This window comes from Microchirus variegatus, assembly GCF_963457635.1.
Source record: "Microchirus variegatus genome assembly, chromosome: 5".
NCBI lineage: Eukaryota > Metazoa > Chordata > Actinopteri > Pleuronectiformes > Soleidae > Microchirus > Microchirus variegatus.
The window spans coordinates 23,538,613-23,559,986 of NC_139806.1; the positions used below are offsets into that span (position 1 = coordinate 23,538,613).

General features: G+C 41.2%; 1 protein-coding gene across 2 annotated transcripts in view; it reads right to left on the reverse strand.

The window, feature by feature from the left end:
- Nucleotides 1-21,374, reverse strand: part of LOC310927906 (glutamate receptor 3-like) — a gene marked incomplete at both ends in the record, with an annotated part of 73,576 nt that overhangs the window by 33,192 nt on the left and 19,010 nt on the right. For both annotated transcript variants that reach the window (XM_083890319.1, XM_083890318.1), the window contains one exon: nt 5,788-5,975. In XM_083890319.1, coding sequence (XP_083746445.1) covers nt 5,788-5,975 — 188 coding nt within the window. The remainder of the gene's footprint in view (nt 1-5,787; nt 5,976-21,374) is intronic.

Consider the following 21,374-nt stretch of genomic DNA (forward strand, 5'->3'; position numbering starts at 1 on the left):
GAGATCGCGAGCGCGCGGAGAGAGATCGCGAGCGCGCGGAGAGAGATCGCGAGCGCGCGGAGAGAGATCGCGAGCGCGCGGAGAGAGTTCGCGAGCGCGCGGAGAGTGTTCGCGAGCGCGCGGAGAGTGGTCTTTCTGCTCGCTGATTATGTTTTTATGCTCGCGGAATATGGCACTATAATGACGCCATAGAATTGGCCCTTAGAGTGGCAGCGATCAGCTCCGGTGACCGTGGCGCTGACGTTCCAGGGTTAGTCTGGTTCCGGTGCCGATGATCTCCGCGGTCTATTTTGGTTCGTTTAAAACTCTGCATATGTGAAAGCAAAGCGTACCCACGTCTGTTTGCTACATTGTAACATTTTTCTGGCTGGTGCAGACCAAAGCAATCAAACTAATAGTGTGAAAGCGCCCTTAGAACGGCACCAAAGAGTTCACATCGTAGTAGCTCTTTCTTGTCCACTGGAATCTTAGCAAATAACTATAGGTCCCCCACACTTTCCTTCTTACAATCTGTGCTTCTCACCATGTGCATCCTCATGCAGTAGGCACCACACCACAGTGTGCTGGGGGCAGCACCCTCAGGCAGGCCGACACTCACTGACTCAACAAACTGATAGAGAAGGCCAGGTTTTTTTTTTTAGTTGTTATTGTATTTTCTACTTTATTAATCCCTTAGGGAAATTCCTTCTCTGCATTTTAACCAATTCTCCACATACTTACTAGAATTAGAAGCAGCAGGCAGCCATTGAGCAGCACCTGGGGAGCAATGGGGGTTGGGTACCTTGCTCAGGGGTGCCCCAGCTCTTTGACTCGACTTGTCACGTTATGGTTATTTTGCGCTTCTTTCACTAACGATAGTATCTGGTACGTGTTACTTTATTTTAGTACCTGCTCTGGTGAGGTTCCAAGCGAGTTGAGGTGCATCACAAACCCTGCTGCTGTATTTCAATCCAGTGACTGTGTCAGACAGAATCTGTGCTCCGAAATTAAAACGAAACTTAAGGGACAGGAAATGACATCAGCCACAGAGGCTACTGGGAGCTAACAGCAGTTAGCATTTTGAAAAGGGATCATTTGCAGGCTCTAGCAGGCACATTGTCGTCATATATAACATGTATCCACTGGACAGATAAATCCTCTGAGGCTGGAAGTTTGTGTAGAACTCTGTGCTGCACTGTGGAGCCAATAATAGAACTTTTTGTGGACTTCCGGTTCGGATACTGTTGCCCTCGCCAGCGTAGTTTACGGACAAAGTGGAGCTCAGCGAGACAACGATTCCAGGACGTCTCAGAAGTCAACATTGCGTGTTTTTTGTGGAGGACCACAAAAACATGAGTGACTCATCTTTTTTCACACGTTGGCGACTGGTAGGGCCTCCAGAGTCCCAAATATCAAAGCAAAATATTAAAATGATTAAAAAGTTGATTTTGCATAATATGGGACCTTCAAACATAAAAAAAAACAGCCCCACTGAGAAAATATTTTACTTGTCATGCCATTGAAACAATGTTCACGTGAACAAAACTACAATTCAAACAGAGCAGATGTAATCTAAATAATCCAATTACAATGTCTTGTTTTACTGCGGGTGTGGAATTCCAGTGCACCTCTGGGTTTCCAGCTCCTCTCCTGTTTCCCTCCACAGCGCAGGGTAAAGAGAGACACTCAGACTTCACAAGTCTTTCTCTGACTGTCCAGTGAACAGGAGGAGGCTGGAGGTGATAGGACCTCTCTGGCAACGGTTATAAATCCACTGTTTCTATTATTGATGAGAAGCCTTAGAGGTGTTTATCGCTCCGTCTTTACTTTACTGAAGGGATGAGCAGGCGGATATTTTTTAAAGGCGGTGAGAGAGTCAGCAGGGGAGTGAGGAGAATCCCACTGCACATTTATCAACAAATAAAGCCTGTTACAACGGAAACTACCCTGAATACAGAAGTACTTAGCACAAATTAAATGATAGCTGTCTGCACAGGAGTTTATTAAACATACACTGGGAGGACGTAACAATGTGAATGAACATATTTGGCCATTATTTTGATGATTATTGTCTATTTATGAGGTTAAAAAAACGAAACACTGATTACAAGATAAATCATGTCCAGAATGATCGCTTCCTTATTGCCTGTGTGATCTTGTTGTGTTTGCTCACTCCTGACTTAGTGAGAGATCGTCCCTCAGGCTAGAAGGGTAGGCTATTTATAGTAGGGCTCATTGTTGTTGCTGTTATGGGACAGCGTGTCCTACTTACACTGGGAGCTGATATTACATTAAAGCGAGTGTTGATGTCACAGCTTGTATAAGGCGTCACTCTCGAGAGACACAAGCGTGTCTTCGACACTCTCAAGCATATGGAGAGATGCTTCGGTGACAGATGCTGTTGACGAGGCCACCACTCACATCAAACCGTGAGAATTTGGGTGGACAAGCCTGGTGTGACACCAACTGGTCATCTTTATCTAAACGGATCTAATATGGAAGCAATGAAAGAACATTTAATAGAACATTTTTTTTTTTTTTTTTTTAAATATTCCCCTTGTCAGAGGAAATAAAGACAGATCTCAAGTGAAGGTCAGAGTAAAACCCGTAAGTATGGCGATAATGAAGATCATTAGATAGAGGACAGAAGCCTTAACACAAAGATACCTTGATAGAGAGCAGAAGGTTAAAACGTGATCGGGATTAATCGCTCAAATGTGCTCACATACACGCGCAGGGAAAATGTGCTGTATGTGGGTTTATCACATTGCCTTACTGAGTAGCTGTGGGCAACGGGTGACAAATGAAAGGAAACACACAACCTTCAGGTGTGTCCATGTGTTTTCAACTCCCTCTACTGTATGATTTAGGACTGGTTAAGTGGGTTAGCAGAGCAGTGTCTGTCATGGCCAACTATGTCGTGATGGTTATCATGTCGGCTATCGTCGGGTGCACTTTGTTGACCTTGTCAATCACAACCTTGTCTGTGACGTCCGTTGGAACCATGTGGTGACATGCATGTCAGCTCTTTAAGTGTATTCCAACAAGTGCAAAGGACTGGGTGATATATAAATCTGTCAAATATTAGATTGAAATCAAGTGATTTTAGGGCAGAAAAATGTTACAAGGCTGCAATGACTAACCCATGCAACAAATCACGTTATGGCTTGTATTGGTCTTTTAAGTGTATTACAAAAAGTATAAATGACTGTTGAAGTATAATCTGCCAAATGAAACCAATTGATTTGAGGCAAAATAAAAACCAAAACCAATGTTTGGTAAGTGGAAATGTACTTTTTAAGGGTTGTACTGGGAATTTAAAGTTTTTCAAACAAGTAAAAAGGAATGGGTGAGGTATAATCTGCCAGATAGTTGCCTCATGAATGAAACCAGGTTGATGCGGGTCCATTCAAAGTGAATGAGAAGCATTTTAGTTGATGCCTCTATGACAGTGATGTATGATTAAAGAAAAAACAACTCAGTTTGGACTGAAAGAAAAAGAAATAATAGACTTGATGCCCTAATGGACAAAAACTCTGTGCACTTAAGTGCCTTCTTCAATCACAAGCCAGGGTTTTGAATAGAGGCCAGAGCAGGTCATGTAAAAATATGACAAGGCAGTTGCTTTTTACTTGTCTGGTAAAAAAAAAAAAAAAAAAAATATAACTTTATTTTCAGTGATATATTAGACCTTCAAAAAAATCAACAGTTCATTGGGATATCGATGATCAATAACATACCAAGGCCTTCTTGCAAATCATGAAAGACACAGCACATTAAAAAAAGCAAAACACAACTTGAACTTGCTTCATTTAACAATAATGTGTGGAGGTCCATATTCCCAGGGCCAAACTGCCTTTGGCGCCAATTCGCACTTTGGACATGCCAGCCTTAAAGGGGACATATTATGCAAAATCAACTTTTTAATCATTTAAATCCTTATATTTGGGACTCTGGAGGCCCTATCAGTCTGCAAAGTGTGAATACAAGATGACTCACCCGTGTTTTTGTGGTACTCCTCAGTCTAAGTACGGGAGATAAAACACTTCATGACCTCCGCACTGGGACGTCACAATGCGCTAAATTCCTGGAATTGTTGTCTCGCAGAGCTCTGCTTTGTCCGTCAAGCACACGTGAGAGTGCTGGCGAGGGCAACGGTATCCGAAAACCGGAGGTTCTTGGCTCCACAGTGCAGCACAGAGTTCTACACAAACTTCCAGCCTCAGAGGATTTATCTGTCCAGTGGATACTGTTATATATGATGGCAATGTGCCTGCTCGAGCCTGCAAATGATCACTTTTCCAAATGCTAACTGCTGTTAGTAGCCTCTGTGGCTGATGTCATTTCCTGTCCCTTAAGTTTCATTTTCCTTTTTTTTTTAAGGTGGACCTAAAGAGATACTACTAAACCGAGTGTTCTCACCAAGGCTGTTTTGTCAGGGTGATTGAACTGCTGTGGTGCTTCATCCTTATGGAATTTTGACCAACGCATGTCACAGACATGTTCATTAGGACACCAGGGAACTAGGTTAACTTGGAGAAATAGGGTAAAGTCCCCTTTAAGCGGAGTAGGTGCCCTTTAAATTGTTTCCCCTGCCTGTGCATGCCACTGACTTCCACAACCAAACAACTATCCAAACTGACCTCTTTTTAAAGCACTGCAGCAGTTTCATTGTCACAGTTTGCTCCTCTGTGTAACAGCTCACGTGCACCTGGTTGTGACGAGAGTGTTCTCTCTCCAATTTTCTTTCCCACTTTTTTGAAAATCAGTCACCTACTCCTGGGTGTATTCATCACTTCAAGTTTACGGAATTGTAGTCACCAAAATGTTAAGATATATTCACATGTGCCTCTAATGTATGTTGATAAACTGGCCTTTTTTTAGCTGGATTTCTTTCTGCCTGCTCTTCATTGAAATTGTCTTCTCTGATCTTGAACTCTGCCCATATCACCATCATCTCATAAGTTTTTCATCAGACTTTATTGAGGCTGCCTCTGCCATCTGCATTGGGGTCCAGTCCCCTGTGCTGCTGTGACCTTACTAGCGCCGGTTGTGACAATAACTGTCACGCTACTTCAATGTTTCTCCTAAGAGAGGATGCTAATTATTTGTATGACGACACACAACATTGCACATCAGGGAAAACATGACCTTGGATCAGCCATTCCCAAATGTAAGAGTGCCGAGGCCCACTTTGAAATCTGACAATCCTCTGGGGCTCAGACCCAAACCTTGCTAGTCAACACACAAGACTAGGATCAATAATTATCATTTATATTAATGTTTTCATTTATGCTTTACAACAAAGTACTCACTTGTTTAATTGTCCTTATATATGTTTTAGTGCGGTACATGAAACACAGCACACCTCAAAATGAATTCACGAGACAAAGTGTGACCACATCTGCTACACGGCTACTAATCTTCCGCATAATCAATAATGACTTACTGAGTGAAGAAGCAAAGCTTCAGTTAGGCCTCATTTAATTCGTTTTTGGCAATAATCGTTTTCTCCCTTGGCACAAAAGCAAACACTGAATGTGAACCGACACACAGGTGGGTAAAGTGCTCACTGATGATCACCAAGGAAACAAGGAAGGAGTTCATTTCTCTACATGAACTGAGCCCAGGTGATAATGTACACACACAAAGCAAACAACAAATAACATGCCTTCATTTAACCTCACCTGTCGAAATGAGAAGGCAAAGATCTGAGGCATTTATGATGCACTCCAAGTGCTGAGAGTTATAACATAATCCAATAATTCAAACAGTGAGGTAAACAAAAGGTGTGTGTTGTCTCTGTACCTGCTCCAGTATGGAGTTGATTCTGTCCACCTCACAGTCAATGAGAAAGCGTTTCTCCTGTCGTCGGTCCATCTCCTCGATGATGCGTCGATACTCTGTGGGGTCCACAATGTTCCCAACCGAGCGAGCCGTCACCTGCCAGTTATTGGCTACGGCCGACTCCATGATGGCCTGGAGGATCGCAAATCCTGGAGGAGCAGAAGAAGAAGAGCTCCATTACACAACTTTGGTAAAGTTCAGTACAGAGAATCCAGAAGAGCTACAGGTGCATTCTAGCTTTCAACAATAGTTTGGTTCTTCTCTTGTAGTATTAGGCTCTTGTCAGAATTACTTGTGTCTTTGCTGCTTCTGTAGAGTAATGTATGCAACTCAAATAGAAACACAACAAGTAAATAATCCATCCATCGTCTACTGCTTTATCCTCTACATGAGGGTCAAGAGGGGAGCTGTGATAATCTCAGCTGATATAGGGCATTTAGGCGGGGATAGAGACAAACAACCACCCACTCTAACAATCACACCTATGGTCAATTTAGAGTGTCCAATTTACCTAATCCCCATAATGCATGTTTTTGGACTATGGGGAAACCGGAGAAAACCCACACACATGCAGAGAGGCCCTTGAGTGCTAACCTAAAGAAGGTATTGTATTTTCAAAATAAAAGAGATCTGACCTGTATCCATTTAGGTGTCAGTTTATAGACAAAATATAAAATATGAGTAATTGCCGAACGAAAATGGGTTGTGATGTTTAATCTGAATTTAGGTTAAGATTACACATAAAGCATATTGATGGCAATATGGGGTCTTTCATTTTCCCACTGCTCATGAAGTAAACATGTGAAATGTAATCGCAATTCATGCATTTAAATATGGTGTAAATACAAATGCACACAACAGTCCCCATCAGACCAAAAGTTAATTCTCCAACAAAGGCTAAATTTCAAGTTAAATCTCTGCCATCTAGAATAAATACTTAAAAGAACATAATGGTGTCCCAAGATGTCTTAGCATTGTGTCGCGTCCAGACGTCCAGCTCGCTGTGTCTTGGGATGAATCAGGAGATGAGGCATAAAGGAGGAAGCTGAGCTAAAGTAACCCGATTCAGCGGGGACACAGAAAAGACTCTGCCCACAGGAATCTGTACAGTTCCACTGAGACGTTACTAAGACGTTGAGAATTCAAAGTCAGTAACCAAGACAGTTTCTAAATCACCCAAAGAAACACATCAGGGTCTGTGAAGAAGTCGGCTCTTATTTATTATATATATATATATATTTATTCTTATTTTGTTTGTTTTGAATAATTATAGAATTGATTTTGGTTTATTTGAATGTCCTTACTGTAAATAGGTAAGTCATCAGCCTATCAGCTTATCTTTAAAAGTGGCGTGATATGATCCATATTTGGCATCATTAGTGGTGCTGCAAGGCATACGAGTCTCACTAGAATGCATTGCAGTGCAACTATCTTCGCGCTTCTTCTTGATGATATCATTCCTCTTCTGCCAAAACTTTGGCGCGTAACTTGTCCCAAATCTTTAAGAAAACCCCCACACATCTAATATCAAAACATGCAGTTCGATCGGGAATCGTGTGCTATGACTTTTCTAGGCGTTTCACGTAATTGAAACTTAAAACGGGTCACAAGACTTGGGATTTTTCTCACTTAAGTCAAAGTTTTGATACATATTACGGTTTTTCAACAATCACAGTTTAAGTTTTGTGATTTTATAATGAGTGTGTATTGGGCCCACCTAGAGTGGCTCCCTCTAGCTGAGATCCAGAAAATGAATCACATAAATGTCTAAACAAACTCTTCTCCTGCATAACAATTTCCAACTTAAACATGTTGCTATGGTTGTTGTCTCACCCTGTGTGTTCTATTTATTTGACTTGCAGTTTTTCTTAAAATCACCTAAAAGTGCATTGACTTCTGGTCTGCCAAGCTCCCATTGACTCCCATGTTAAAATTGATGATTTGGAGTTTGGGAAAAATCAAGGGTGATTTTAAAAGTGTCATTTCTCAGTAAATTCACACCCGTTTCTCACAAATTTAAATGTGGGAGCTGCTGAAAGCCTCCTGATGCTCACAAACCAAAAATGTATCTCTATCATCTACCGTTCTTGAAATATGACAACTTTAAAACGTGTTGTTTCCTCACTACAGGAAGTGCAACGCCCGAAACAGGAAGTTAAATGTAACTTTTCCTATACATTGACAAATCTACATGAAACACGATATGTGAGACAAGGGAACTTCCCTGGACATGTTTAGGTCGCACGCCCTTGACCCAACAGGAAGTCGGCCATTTTAAACAGGAAGTGCCCACTAACTTTGCTGTACATTGAAATGTGAGACCAGGGGCCCGTCCTGAACATGTCTGCAACAGATGACCTCCCAACAGGAAGTGGAACTCCTGAAACAGGAAGTAAAGTCTAACATTGTCCCATCTGCACGAAACTTGATAAGTGTGATAAGGGAACTTCCCTGAACACGTTTAATTCGGCAGCAAGAAGCAGGCACGATCCAAATTTCGCCGGGGGAATTTTCTAGTGGTTATATTTGTTTGTAAATGTGAGCATACAGTACATACTGGTGTTAAAAGGAAGTGGAGGTGAACCGTCAGAGGTTGACTGAGCGTCTTTCTAGAAGGTCAGAATCTCCGGTCAAGCTATTTAAGGGTTTCTTGGAGCTGATTCAACAAAACATCTGTTATTGTGACATGTGCTTAGACTTAGAAACACGTAACACACTATTCTCTGAGCTTAACACATACACCAACACTGACAACCATAATGGATGATTATATACGATCCATCACGTTGTGACTGATTGCATTTGCACAAGATAAAGCAGCATGAAAACATTACAGGTTCCTCAAATAAAAAATAATTATTTTGAACTCCACTAAAACATTATTTAGACTCATGTGTAATAGGCACAAGGTTATTATGGACACAGGGTTTGGCTTATTGACCTGTGAGAGAAAATGGGTCACTATTTCGCTGCCCTTTTACAAAAATCAATATCATTGATATAATTAGCATTTGGGCCACACGGTTGGTGTAGTGGTTAGAACTCAAGACCTCAAAGGCCTTTTTGCATGGAGTTTGCATGTTCTCCCCATGTGTGCGTGGGTTTTCTCCCGATTCTACGGTTTTCTTCCCACTCGATTAGTCCATAAAATGTCAGTGATCAGTGTTTACCAAACCTGGAAATTACGATTTTCTTAAATGTCTTGTTTTGTCCACAAACCAAAGTTTGTACCAAAGAGTAATTGTTTTCAGCTATAATTGCATTAGCCTGGCAACCAAGCAATAAAAGATTTATCACTGGAACTGTGAGTTACAAAAAATTTGCTCAGAGAGATCAAACCTCCACCAAGTCCATTCACTTTCCTGCAGGCAGGACATTTACATGACACAATACAATATTGTGTTAATCTGCATGAACCAGATCAGAAATGTGAAATAAAAAAGGTAGTGCATTGATCACAGCAAAAGGAACTTGCTATTCACCACTGGCCATTACTTAAGGACATGTGAGCTGACAGGTTCACACCAGAGCACCTAAGTATTCTGAGCACGATGACTTGGCTGACATGTTCAGCCTCCATTCCCCTGCCAGTGACCTTCACAGTGAAGTGCCTGGCGAACAGCACTCAGATCAGGTGTGGCCTTTAAAGACAAGTGGTTCTTGCTGTGCGCTGCCACATTAACCACTCCAGGAGTATAAGGAGGCAAAGGAGGCGTGTGTCCACACGTCTCAGGGAGGCGAGGTAATTCAAATGGGGGTGTCAGTGCCACTCTGCTATATCTCATTGCATTGTTAAGAGTGTGATTATAGACAGTGAGCTGCTGAGCTGTCCTCAAACTGAGCTCAACTCTTTCATCATCCTCAAAGATATCAAAACAAGCCTCGACCACAGCATATCTCTGGTGGCAGAGAGGAAATGAAAAGGCAGAGGCTGAGTGTCAGCTCCCTTTCCCGTATTCTGACACATAGCACTGAACGCCATAAGCTGGGATACGCATGACATTTTGAAATGTGTTAGTAGTTGCTTAAGAAAAAAGATTTGGGGGATTTACAAACAATTCTCTTGAGAGTATGGTTCATTTTCTCGAAACTAAGCTGGATATTCGGGATTTAACGTGCTCACAATTAAAGATGCCTGCAAATAAAAGCCGAGATTCTAAATGTCCAGAACTGAGGGATTTAACCGAACATGACATTCAGCGTGCTCTAACATCAATAGCTACAATGCAAATGAGAAATATAAGTGTCAAAGGACACCTTAGTCTCCTGGTGAGTATTAACACTGGCATGATTTATCAGTCGGTGCACAAATGACTAAAGTCTTTTTGGTCAAAGACACTTGGTTGACTTTGTAAACAGATGGTAGGGTTTACAACAGCCAGCAGGCAGGGCGATCATCAAGGGCATTTTACAGAGTCAATTATTCAGTACCATCCTGAAAAATAATAGATATTAACAATCAGGGGCATATCGCCTAAAGGCTATGTTCTGCACCGAAATACGTACAACAGTGACACAAGGGGAGATCTCAAATCATCTAAATGTGTGGTAATGTAAAATGTCAATGTAAAAGTATGCATGTCATTAAACACAGTTATGCAGACATCATGCATACTGTGCTTTTTAGTTCAGTTTTCCGTGAACATCATTGACCTACGCCAATGAGGTATATGTTTTGGCCAGAGTTTGTTTGTTTGTCTGTCATAACTCGAGAAGTCACAGATTGGGAGTGATCCGTAGATGCTATCACTATTTTTATCGCTCTTTTGAAGGCACTGAGCTGCCTTGCCTGAGCTGCCTTGGCCATAACATTATCGCTAGTTACAACACCCGCTGTCTGTCCATAACGTTATCGCTAGTTTCAACACCTGCTGTCTGACCATAACGTTATCACTGGTTACAACACTCGCTGTCTGAACCATAACGTTATCGCTATTACAACACTCACTGTCTGTCCATAACGTTATCGCTAGTTTCAACACCTGCTGTCTGACCATAACGTTATCACTGGTTACAACACTCGCTGTCTGAACCATAACGTTATCGCTATTACAACACTCACTGTCTGACCATAACGTTATCGCTAGTTTCAACACCTGCTGTCTGACCATAACGTTATCACTGGTTACAACACTCGCTGTCTGAACCATAACGTTATCGCTATTACAACACTCACTGTCTGACCATAACGTTATCGCTAGTTACAACACCCGCTGTCTGACTATAACATTATCACTGGTTACAACACTCGCTGTCTGTCCATAAAGTTATCACTATTTTGAAGGCACTGAGCTGCCTTGGCGGAGGTCCGCCCTATCCGAGTGCTTTTCTAGTAATTTATAATGTGACTACGGTAAAGAACATTAGCGAACCATGAGGAGAAGCTGCATCATTGTCTTCCTTTTAAAATATATGAGGCCTAATCAGAGCGATGAGGCGAGTTTATATTGGACTTACATTTGTCAAGTGTCTACGTGAATGAACGCTAATGTTGCTGTGTGTCAAATAAATAAATTCACCGAATTAGGGCTCTCTGTACTCGGCCTGCTTTGGATTACTGTCCGCAGTGGCAATAAATCACTTACAGCAGCCATAATCATTCATTTAGATTAATAGTGAATATGACCCATATTTTCACTGCCCTGACCTAAAACTTTTCTGGACTGTAAATAGGGCTGGACTATATGGCTAAATCTTAGGGACAATTTATTTTTTGGGTTACCCTCAACCTAACTACAATGGAAAATGATTTGCTCAAATACAGGAAATGTATTTGCAAATGTACAGGAAAGAGCCTGACTGACGCACCACTGGCACCTGTCCATGTGTTTCCTCTCATCTGTCTTGGGCAGCGGCTCACATGACGGCGTAAAGTAGTGTGTGTCGTCTCAACTGTGACTCAGTCTTGTCCCTCCCACTCCTCACCGGACAAGGTGACCTCTTTAAAATTCTCTTGCAAGCTTCTGAAGTGAGCTGCTGTCATCCGAAGCCTAATCCTCAGCGCGAAGCTGAACTCAAACAAAATCGCCGGACCTTCCTCAGTGAAATCTCTAAAAAAAAATCTTCTACATGATTATATTATTGTTTTTAGTGAGTGATCTTAGTCAGAATGGTGAGGTAAAAAGGATTAAAGCATCCAGATGACAGTTAAAGGACACTGTTGAGTACAATAAGCCTAACGTCTGCTCTTCATGCAGATAACAGCTTCTTCTTCAAAATAGTCCCGCACCCCCACACCTCCCACTTCTGCCAAATCCTTGATCAGACTTAATCAAACTGATTATTTGTTTTCTACGAACAGCTGCAAAGATGCTAACAGCACATTTTATTGAGCACTTCATTTGCACTCTAAGATGATTACAGTTCTGGAAATAAACACAAAGAGCGAGAACTGAAAAACACATATTATAAACTTGTATATATTGTATAAAGGAAATAGTAAATTTATGAAACGTGATTAAATAAACTTTTGGCTGAATGCATTTATCACATTTCTGAGAACTGAATAATTCAAGTAATAATTTAATTTTTTCAATAATAACTGTCCCTTCCGCATACAAATTTGTATTAGGACTACTTACAAAGAGATTGACCATCAGTGAGAACTAACTTGTCCTATTTCTACTCTCCTATCTCTTAAGCGAATAAATGGCATTTCCTCTTGGGTAAACAGGGAAGCGCACATCACATCAATCTCTTTCATAATGCAAAAAGACGACTGTTGTAATGGCCTTGTGCCATCCTGAAAGCAAGTGTCTCAAAATAGACAAGAGGCATTTTAGCAGCACAGAGACAAAAGTCAAGGCATAAACAGAGCAGTGTCTAATAAAGCAGACGGGCTCTCAATTAGTCACCTTATTTTTTATTTGGCTCTGCAAAACACTATGGTTAAAGCAAATTAGATGTGACAAGCTGGAGCTTACAGAAAAAGATGGAGGGTGGGAGTAAAAAAACATTTGGTGCATCTGACAGCGTGTCTGCCAGTGCTTGGCCCTCTGTGCCATTTGCTGTATATGTGATGCAGGAGCGACACAAAGGCTTTGCTGACTCCTCTGTTCTTTCCCCTCGCTCCCTGTCTGCGTTCACTTTCATTTTCCTTTCAATTCATTTAGAGATGTGGCTATTTCTCCGTCTGTGACAACAATGCCGGGCTGCGGAGGGAAAGAAAACCTTCGCTTCAGCACAAAATAAACCTCTCACTGCTCGTTTGCTCAGTCCGTTTCCTGTTTAGTGTCAGGAGTGAACAGATGCTTAAGATAAGAACAGGATGAGTGAGGTCACATCTGATGGTCAAAGGTTAAATAATCGATTATTATTATTATATGTATTGATTTCTAATTTTTCATGTGGCAGCATCATGAGTCAAGGGCACAACGGATGAGCCTTGGTAGATTATTGTTAATCATAACAGATATCAAAGACAGACATTACTGTCAGTTATCTCCCTCAAACAAAGTGTTTTTGTTATCATACCCAATCTATTTACTTAAAAGATATCTTTTATTACTTCCCTGCTTGCATTAATAATTATCTTTCATACACACATTCATTGAGAAATACATCAATAATGAATAAACTACACCGTGCTCGGTGCTGAGGGAGCAGATCAGTGTGCACTGTGGGAACTGTCCAGGGTCCTGAAACAATAATCGCTGCACTGAGTTTCACAGCTCTGAGTTTCAAAGCTCCACATACAAAGAGAATCACCACACATTCCCACGCGCAAATACATGGTCACATTCAGACTAAAACAAAAATACTGATAATGATCATAAAAATAATAAAAAAAATTTAAGGGAGCCTTTCAAAGCACTGAAGGTCACCATAGATTACATGATTAAAAGAGCAGAAAAATACAATAAAAAATAGATGGAGACGATTGATATTAAGGAGGTGGTAGTATGCAAACCGAGTGATGATATTGATTTGGGCAGTGACGGAAAGTGTACCATCTAAAATGAAGGTCTGCATCAGTGTAGTGTTCCACACAATAGTGATGGGAACGGCAGTTTTTTGACTGTACTGGTTCCCTAGAATCCATTCATTAAAATGATTAGTTCAAAAAATTCATTCACCGAATCATTCAGTGATTAGCAGGAGCAAAGTGCCCTGCCAAATCCGTCATTCAGTTCATTCGTGCAGTACGCGAGTGAGTGACACAGCGCCACTATCAGCACAGTAGGTGAACGTAAAATCTCGTCCTCAGAGACAGTTCTCTGAGTGCAGTAGGTTTGTGAATCATGAGTGAGTGACTGTGTGTTCTGTGTGTGCAGGCGAGTGAGCGACAGAGCGCTAATCGGTTTGTTCATTGAACGTAAACTGACAGACTCCCCCCTCTGTGTGTAGCCTCGTTCCCGTCTGCTCGCTGGCATGCGTCGCTCGCCGAAGATTCACGAGTGAGTCACAGAACGCGACAGTTCCACTCCCGGCCGGCACGCTCGCTGCTGAGCTCAAATGAACTGAGAAAGGAACAAACCAGTTCATGAAGTGATTCCATTCAGTTCGTTCACTCAAAAGATCTGTTTGCGATGGACTGACCAACGCACACATCTGTGGTTATTGTCTTCTTCTCCAAAACAAGAATATGACACCAACTGAACGCAGCAACAACATTTTCTTCAGCAGTTGGACTTTCTCGAGTTAAGTTGAAGATGTTTCACCTCTCATCCAAGAGAAGCCGGTATTTAACCTCTGAGGCTGATCCAGAGAGCCGTGAAAATTGTTCACCCCTCCCAGTTTCGGACAAGTTGTGAACAGGTTGTCACCTGAGAGGCAGAGTTGACAATTTTGTGGGTATTGGACTTCACTGTTGTTGTTTGCTTGTTGATCCTAACCCACAGAGCTCAGGACAGCATTGTAGGTGGCCGATAGTCGGTGTCTCTGTTTAGTGATGGTTTCTCCAGGTAAACATAAATGGCTTTCTTCTCTCCTTTTTCAAACCATCTGTCTTCCCAGGGCCAGAATGTGAATATTCTCATCCACAAAAGCAACAGAATGCTGGTGTGCTTGTACACTGCAGTGCATAGCATCAAGGGCATATACAGACGATGTTCATTGTACTGACTGCAGATGATTCTGCTTTTACTCCCAAACACAAATGTTACGGCCTCACATTCAGCCCTGACACAGTGAAACAGTGAGTGACTGCATTTAGCAAATTATCTGAAAGACATGTGAAGAGACCTAGATCTAAATCGACACTTTCTATTCACTCTTTAGAGATAAGCATTCACTCATGCTTGGTTGCTGTAGTAATGGCGCGTCCTCGTGTGCTGTGTTGGCAGACTGAGTGGGTTATGTAGAGATGCCCACGCTACAGACTGTCTGTAATGAGACCGAGAGTTGCACTCGCTTCTTTCAAGCAAAGCACACATTTTCACAAAGCAATGCAACAGTTTACAATAATGTAACGTCTTGATAGAGCCAGCTGACCGTAACAAGACAACATTTAAATATGAACAAATGTCTGTTACATTCTCAGCTCCTCGTGATTATCTCTCTCTGTATTTCTCAGTATGGTGGTTTTTAGATCTCATGTTGCCCAGCAACATTCCCACGCTGCATACAGGTAGTGATTTTTTATTTATTTCTTATGTCAAGACATGCAAAAGCAACAGCATAGGAAAGCAAGACAGCTGCAAATTCTACTACTAAAAAAAACCAAACCTGAAAACTGATGCTTCTTATCTCCACCCGCCCCTGTGCTGCTGCTGTATACACAAACGCTACTTCACTCAGGTCTGATAGTAGTGCTTGACGGAGCCTCAGTACAATACAAATAATGTTACAAATAATTATTTCTGTTCAAGTTATGGGTGGGTATCTCACAATATGATATGATACAACAATTCTCAATATATTGCAAGAGAATCACATACACTCTTAGCAATAAAAGTGCTAAGTAGAACCATATAAGGTTCTTCTGCTTGTCCTGATAGGAGAATCCCTTAGTGTTACCAAGAACCCTTTTAAAACCCTTTATTCAGCAAAGGGGTTTTAAAGGGTTCTCTGGATCAAAATGGTTTTTACTGGAACCATTAGTGTTACCAAGAACCCTTGAAAAACAAATGGTTCCAGGTAGAACCTCAGCCCTTGTAGAACACTTTTGGAACCCTTATTTCTAAGAGTGTAGCGATACATCACAATATCTATCGAACTGAAGAAAACTAAATGTCAGTGAAAAGTTTGGATTTATTTAAGTTAAGATTTATTTTGCCATTTCCACGCTGTTCAGTCCTTCTTCTTCAGACCGGTAACTCCCACCCAAGTTTCCCACATTCATTTGAAAAGCGCCGCCAAGTGGAGACATCAAGTACCGACGCCTGGTGAGTGAAACTTAAGAGCGCCTTCATTTGTTTTTTACGTAAAATACCAATTTTTGCCCTGATGTATTGATTCTTGTGTTCCGCAAGCAAGGACAACGACGTATCACTACTTTTTTACCCACCCCTAGTTCATGTCGACCAAACAGAGGCAGAATTATCAACAACAACATCCCTAGAAGTCAAACACCGCACCTTTAAATCTGTGCTTTATGACTGTCTGAGTCATTCCTGCCGAGAAGCAAAACCATCCAACTGAATGAAGTCTCACCTCATGCTGAATACTGTGCGTTAATAATACATAATGTGTAACGTGGAGAGACAAAGGGCTTGGTGCTGCAGCGTGTGTCCGCAGCTTTACGTGTCGTCTGGGCCGCTCTGCCTCTGCATGCGAAGACGTGCATGGATCAATTGGTGTCACTTGAGGGCATCTACAGAGAGAGATGTCCCTGATAACAGAGGCTCGATTCAAGCAGAAACAGCTCGAGCCGCAGCGAACGCCTCAGCTGTATCTTCTCAGTGATTGCACACCGCACTCTTTGAGGATTTCACAGATGAGGTCAGTGCACAGTACATACACATGACTATCCTAATTTACTTTTCCTATTGTTCTATGGTTTAATTCTCTGCCAACTCTTCTCTCAAACACTCCGGCTCCTAGTCTCTTTCCTCTGTCCCTCATCTTTTGCCTTTTTGGTTTTATTGTGCAGGCTTAGTCTGTTCCAGCCTATGTTATTGTTGCATTGTGTTGTATTGTTCTATATTTCTCTTGTTTTCTCCCTTTCCTCCTATTTCAAGACACTTGTTGTATTGTTTGACTGTTGATGTTTTTTCTTTTTTTGTCCACTACTAACCAGCCGAGGCAGATGGCTGCACATCTCTGTGTCTGGTTCAGAGAATTCATCCCCCGTATCGCTCTGCTTCCCCGTTACCTTTCACATAGGTAATGGTGTTTCCCCCAAAAATGATGGACACTACTCATTGCACTTTACAGTGTACAAAGAGAATGTGGAAAAAGGGCATTCTACAGAACACCTTCAAACTACAAAATCGGGTTTCTCTGGATCATTTAAAATGAATTCTGAAGGACTTAGAATCCAAATAACTGCTTTTATGCTTCTGTCGTGCGACTCTCTAATGTCTGTTATTGTCCTGTTGTAAATTGGATGCGTTGTCTTTGTTGTTGTGTGTGTTGCGTTTGCTGCTGACTTGGCTAGAGCGCCCTTGGAAAAGAGATTTGCAATCTCAAGGGGATTATCCTGGTAAAATAAAGGTGAAATACAAATTTAAAAAAGGTCTGTTTTTTATCTCTCTCTGTGTGTGTTGATGCCTAGTGCTTCCTCATTGTGTGACCCGTTGGGATTCTTTCTTTCCTCTCCTTACCAGGCAAAACGTAACATTTAGCTTGTAACATTATTATAATATTATAATTAGGGCTGAACTATTTCAGGAAAATATCTAATTGCAGTTTTTTAACAGGTATTGCCATTAAAATTTAATTTCCAGTTTATATATATTTCCAACATTTATTGTGTAATAGATTTAAAAAATGAGACAGCATTACTATCATATACTGTAAGTAAAAAATGGCCACAGTCTTCCGGTTTGAGAGGCAGTACAGGAAGTATGTAACTAGCAGTTATCCACCAGGGGGCGATTCTGAATGGAAAATGGGGGGAAATGAGCCGACTATCACTTGATTTACATCATTTTCCTTGGGTTAATGGTCTCGATCACTCGTTTCTTCTTTCAGTTTGGTAAATGATGTTCCCATTTAAAGGAAAACAGACAATAAAGGCACACAAACTGAGAAGACAAGGCTTCATATGTGCTTGGATAACATAGTAGCACATAGTAGACTCAGTGGAAGAGGAAGTCTGTTGAACGTATTCTAATGAAAGGTCGGGGGATTTTTAAAGATATCATTTGATTTCGACATCTTTTTTATTGTAGCAACTACGCCGACTTTGCAAACACACTCCAATCCTTCATTGTAAATCTTGAGACGATCTGATTCCATTTACTAGTCACTGGGTTTAAGAGAATTCCAGAAAGCACAAAGCAAAACAAATGTGTTCTCTGTAAGAAAATATTGAATATATTAAATTGATTTGACAAAGTCCAGTCTGACCTTTGGGGTTTCTATTGTATTTTCTCATCTGCATCTCTTTTGGATTCTTTGGAGAACCCTTTGAAATGTCACTACTACTACTCTTTCATGTATCTCCGTGACACTCTCCTTTGCTTATGAGGCATAAAAGAGTCCTTGAACAGAGGGGGAAACAGCTCTCTTGAAGTAGAAGAGCTTGATTAATGAATCTCTGCGTCAGTCGCAGTACTGTGTTACTGCCTGGGAGACGAACAGTGTTTACCAACAGAAGGGGGGGAGGTTCAAGGCGTATTGATGCGTGTCCATCTTGAAGTGAAGGTGAGGTAAGGTGTTGGTGAAGTGGAACAGCTGCTTGGCATCATTCTCTCTCTCTCTCTGTCTGAGTTTCTGTCTCTCTCAATGAGTCTGTGTGCCTGGCTGCTGAGTGCAGCTATTTAGCAGCGTGCAATTAATCAGATGTTTCCTCGCAGAGACGAAACCAACCAGACATTCAGCAGGAGGCCGCTGTGATTACACAGGGAATGCAAATTCCCCCCCCCCCCGCCATCCCGGTCGTCACCATTTGTCAGAGCGGCACGAAAATGCAGGAAAAGCCGCAGTAAAGGTTGTTAGATTGCAGTCCTTCATTTTGACGGCAAAAACAAAGAATGAAGAGCTTGCATGCATAAATCAAGAAGAATGCATTAGACGGCAAGTTTGGAACGGCACGCTGAGATCACAAGCATGTACAGTTACTTATACTCCATTCAAAAAACACATTTTATCATGAGGTGGAGCCATTAGCTTTAAAGGTGCATTGTGTAAATAATCTAAATCCTCCTAATATGTCACAGAGACTCAGGAATAATGTTCATATAACAAACTGAACTCACCAACAACAACAGTACAGACAAAATATTTGCTTTAAAAAAAATATTTTGCAGACTGCAAATCATGTTTATGGTTTGAAATCATCATCATTGGCATGTGGCGCCACCTACCGCCGTCTACTAATCATTGCAGTCAGTAGAGTCTCAGCTGCCGATCAACCACGGGTTGCCAGTTACGTCAAAAAACGAAACCTCAAAGACCTTGGTGTTTTGAATTTGAATGTAGTAACCGTTTTTGGCCACATTCTTACATATGGCACCTGTTTGTAGATATTTTTGATTTATAAAACTTTGAACAGTGCTCAATATCATTCATTTCATCAGTCAGATCATCGTAATTAATTTAAGTAAAGGATTCAAGTATTAACGACTGCAACATTAGGCACCTTTCACCTGTTTAATGACTTTATTTCATAGCCTATATATCTGGGGTAAATAGGTGATGTTCCACTGCAGCAGATTAACATGGGCTTAATGACCCATGTGTTTGTAAAGGTGCAAAGTTAGTCTTTTTAAAAACTGGTTAAATCAGCGTGACACTGCATAAAGAGCAAATGCATGCCCAACAAGAAAGTGACGCTGAAACTATTTGATGTTGATAACGTTTCCAATTTCACACACACACACGCACAAAAATTAAAAGTGCATTTCATATATGGGTATATTAAATGATCTGTCTGCATTTTATTTTCTATTACAGTGAAAACTCCACACTGCAGATAGAGTTTGGATGGTAGTTATGCCTTCAGGCTGGGATATAAAAATCCCTTTATGGTGTGTGATGAAAGGGGCAGCAGAGTCCCATTCCCCAAGATCTAGTACAGAGGATCAACAGTTTCATTTTAATGATTTTTTTCCAAGTTGGATTTGACTTTCAACATGCCTTTGCCTTTGTTCTCATATAAAGCTCTGCTCGGATGTGGCAATGGTCCTGTTGAGGACAGATACTGTATTATTGTCTCTCATATGGTGACAGATCCAGGTTTCCAGTGAAAAGCAGAAACTGGATCCTGATACAGTTTTCATGTCTGTCTTTGACTGTAACAATATTGTATCTGTTCTAAAGCCTAGTATCATGTCAATCATTCATGACTGGTGATAAATAAATGCTCAGCACTCTGTATTCTTTATCATCAACAGTAAGAAGCCAATATTGAAAATCTTCCAGCTTTTAATACTTCACTACTGAACTGGTCATTTGGAACATATCAGTATCGCACCAGTGCTTGGATTATACTTCAAACCCCCAGAGAAAGTGCTGAATTTGTGGAATATATATAATATATATTTAGTCTCCAACGCCTTGATTGTATTACAACTTACTTTAAGTCTACATCTTAATCCGAGCATTAACCAGAGCCTTAGAAATTAGGCTCTTGAGTCATCACTGACTAACTGTCCTGTAAAAATGTATAACTTGACAGAGTTGTTGTATATCTGCTTCTGGTCTCTTCTTCTGTCTCTACCTCATCTCCCACTTGTCCTTTCTGTCCCTCACCTCTCCTCTGTCCCCCGTTATTCCTTTCACCCCAACCGGTCTAGGCAGATGGCTGCACATCTTTGACTCTGGTTGTTTTTCTCTCCACTGATGCCTGCACTCTTAGAAATAAAAGTGCTAAGTAGAACCACATAAGGTTCTTTGGCTTGTCCTTTTAAAACCCTTTATTCAGGAAAGGGGTTTTAAAGGGTTCTCTGGATCAAAATGGTTCTTATTGGAACCATTAGTGTTACCAAGAACCCTTTCTTTGGGAAAGGGTTTTTAAGAAGCATATGGTTCCAGGTAGAACCTCAGCCCCTGTAGAAGAACCCTTTTGGAACCCTTATTTCTAAGAGCGTAGTGCTTGCTCATTGTGTGATTGTGGGGTTGTTGGGTTTCTCTGCTCTGCATGATGTTGTCTATGTTCACTGCCTTGACATAATGTATGTTGTGATTTGGCGCTATACAAATACAATTTAATTGAATTTGGATCAGACTTCTGTCCCCATGAAGATTAACTGCTCCTAAAAAAAGGTCAGCATTTACACCAGGAACGGTCCTGAAAAGGTGCCAAAACCAAGTGTGTAGACGTGTGTGTGTGTGTGTGTGCGGAGTAGTCCTTATGAGGGTCAAGACATTTTGGAGTAACAGGTTAAATAAAGGGCAAAAATGTCAATTGTGCTGAAGTTTGGGTTGGGCATTAACTGATTATGGTTGAGATTGGGGTTAATGCTTCATTTAGGCAGTATTGAATGAACTGCAAAATCCAA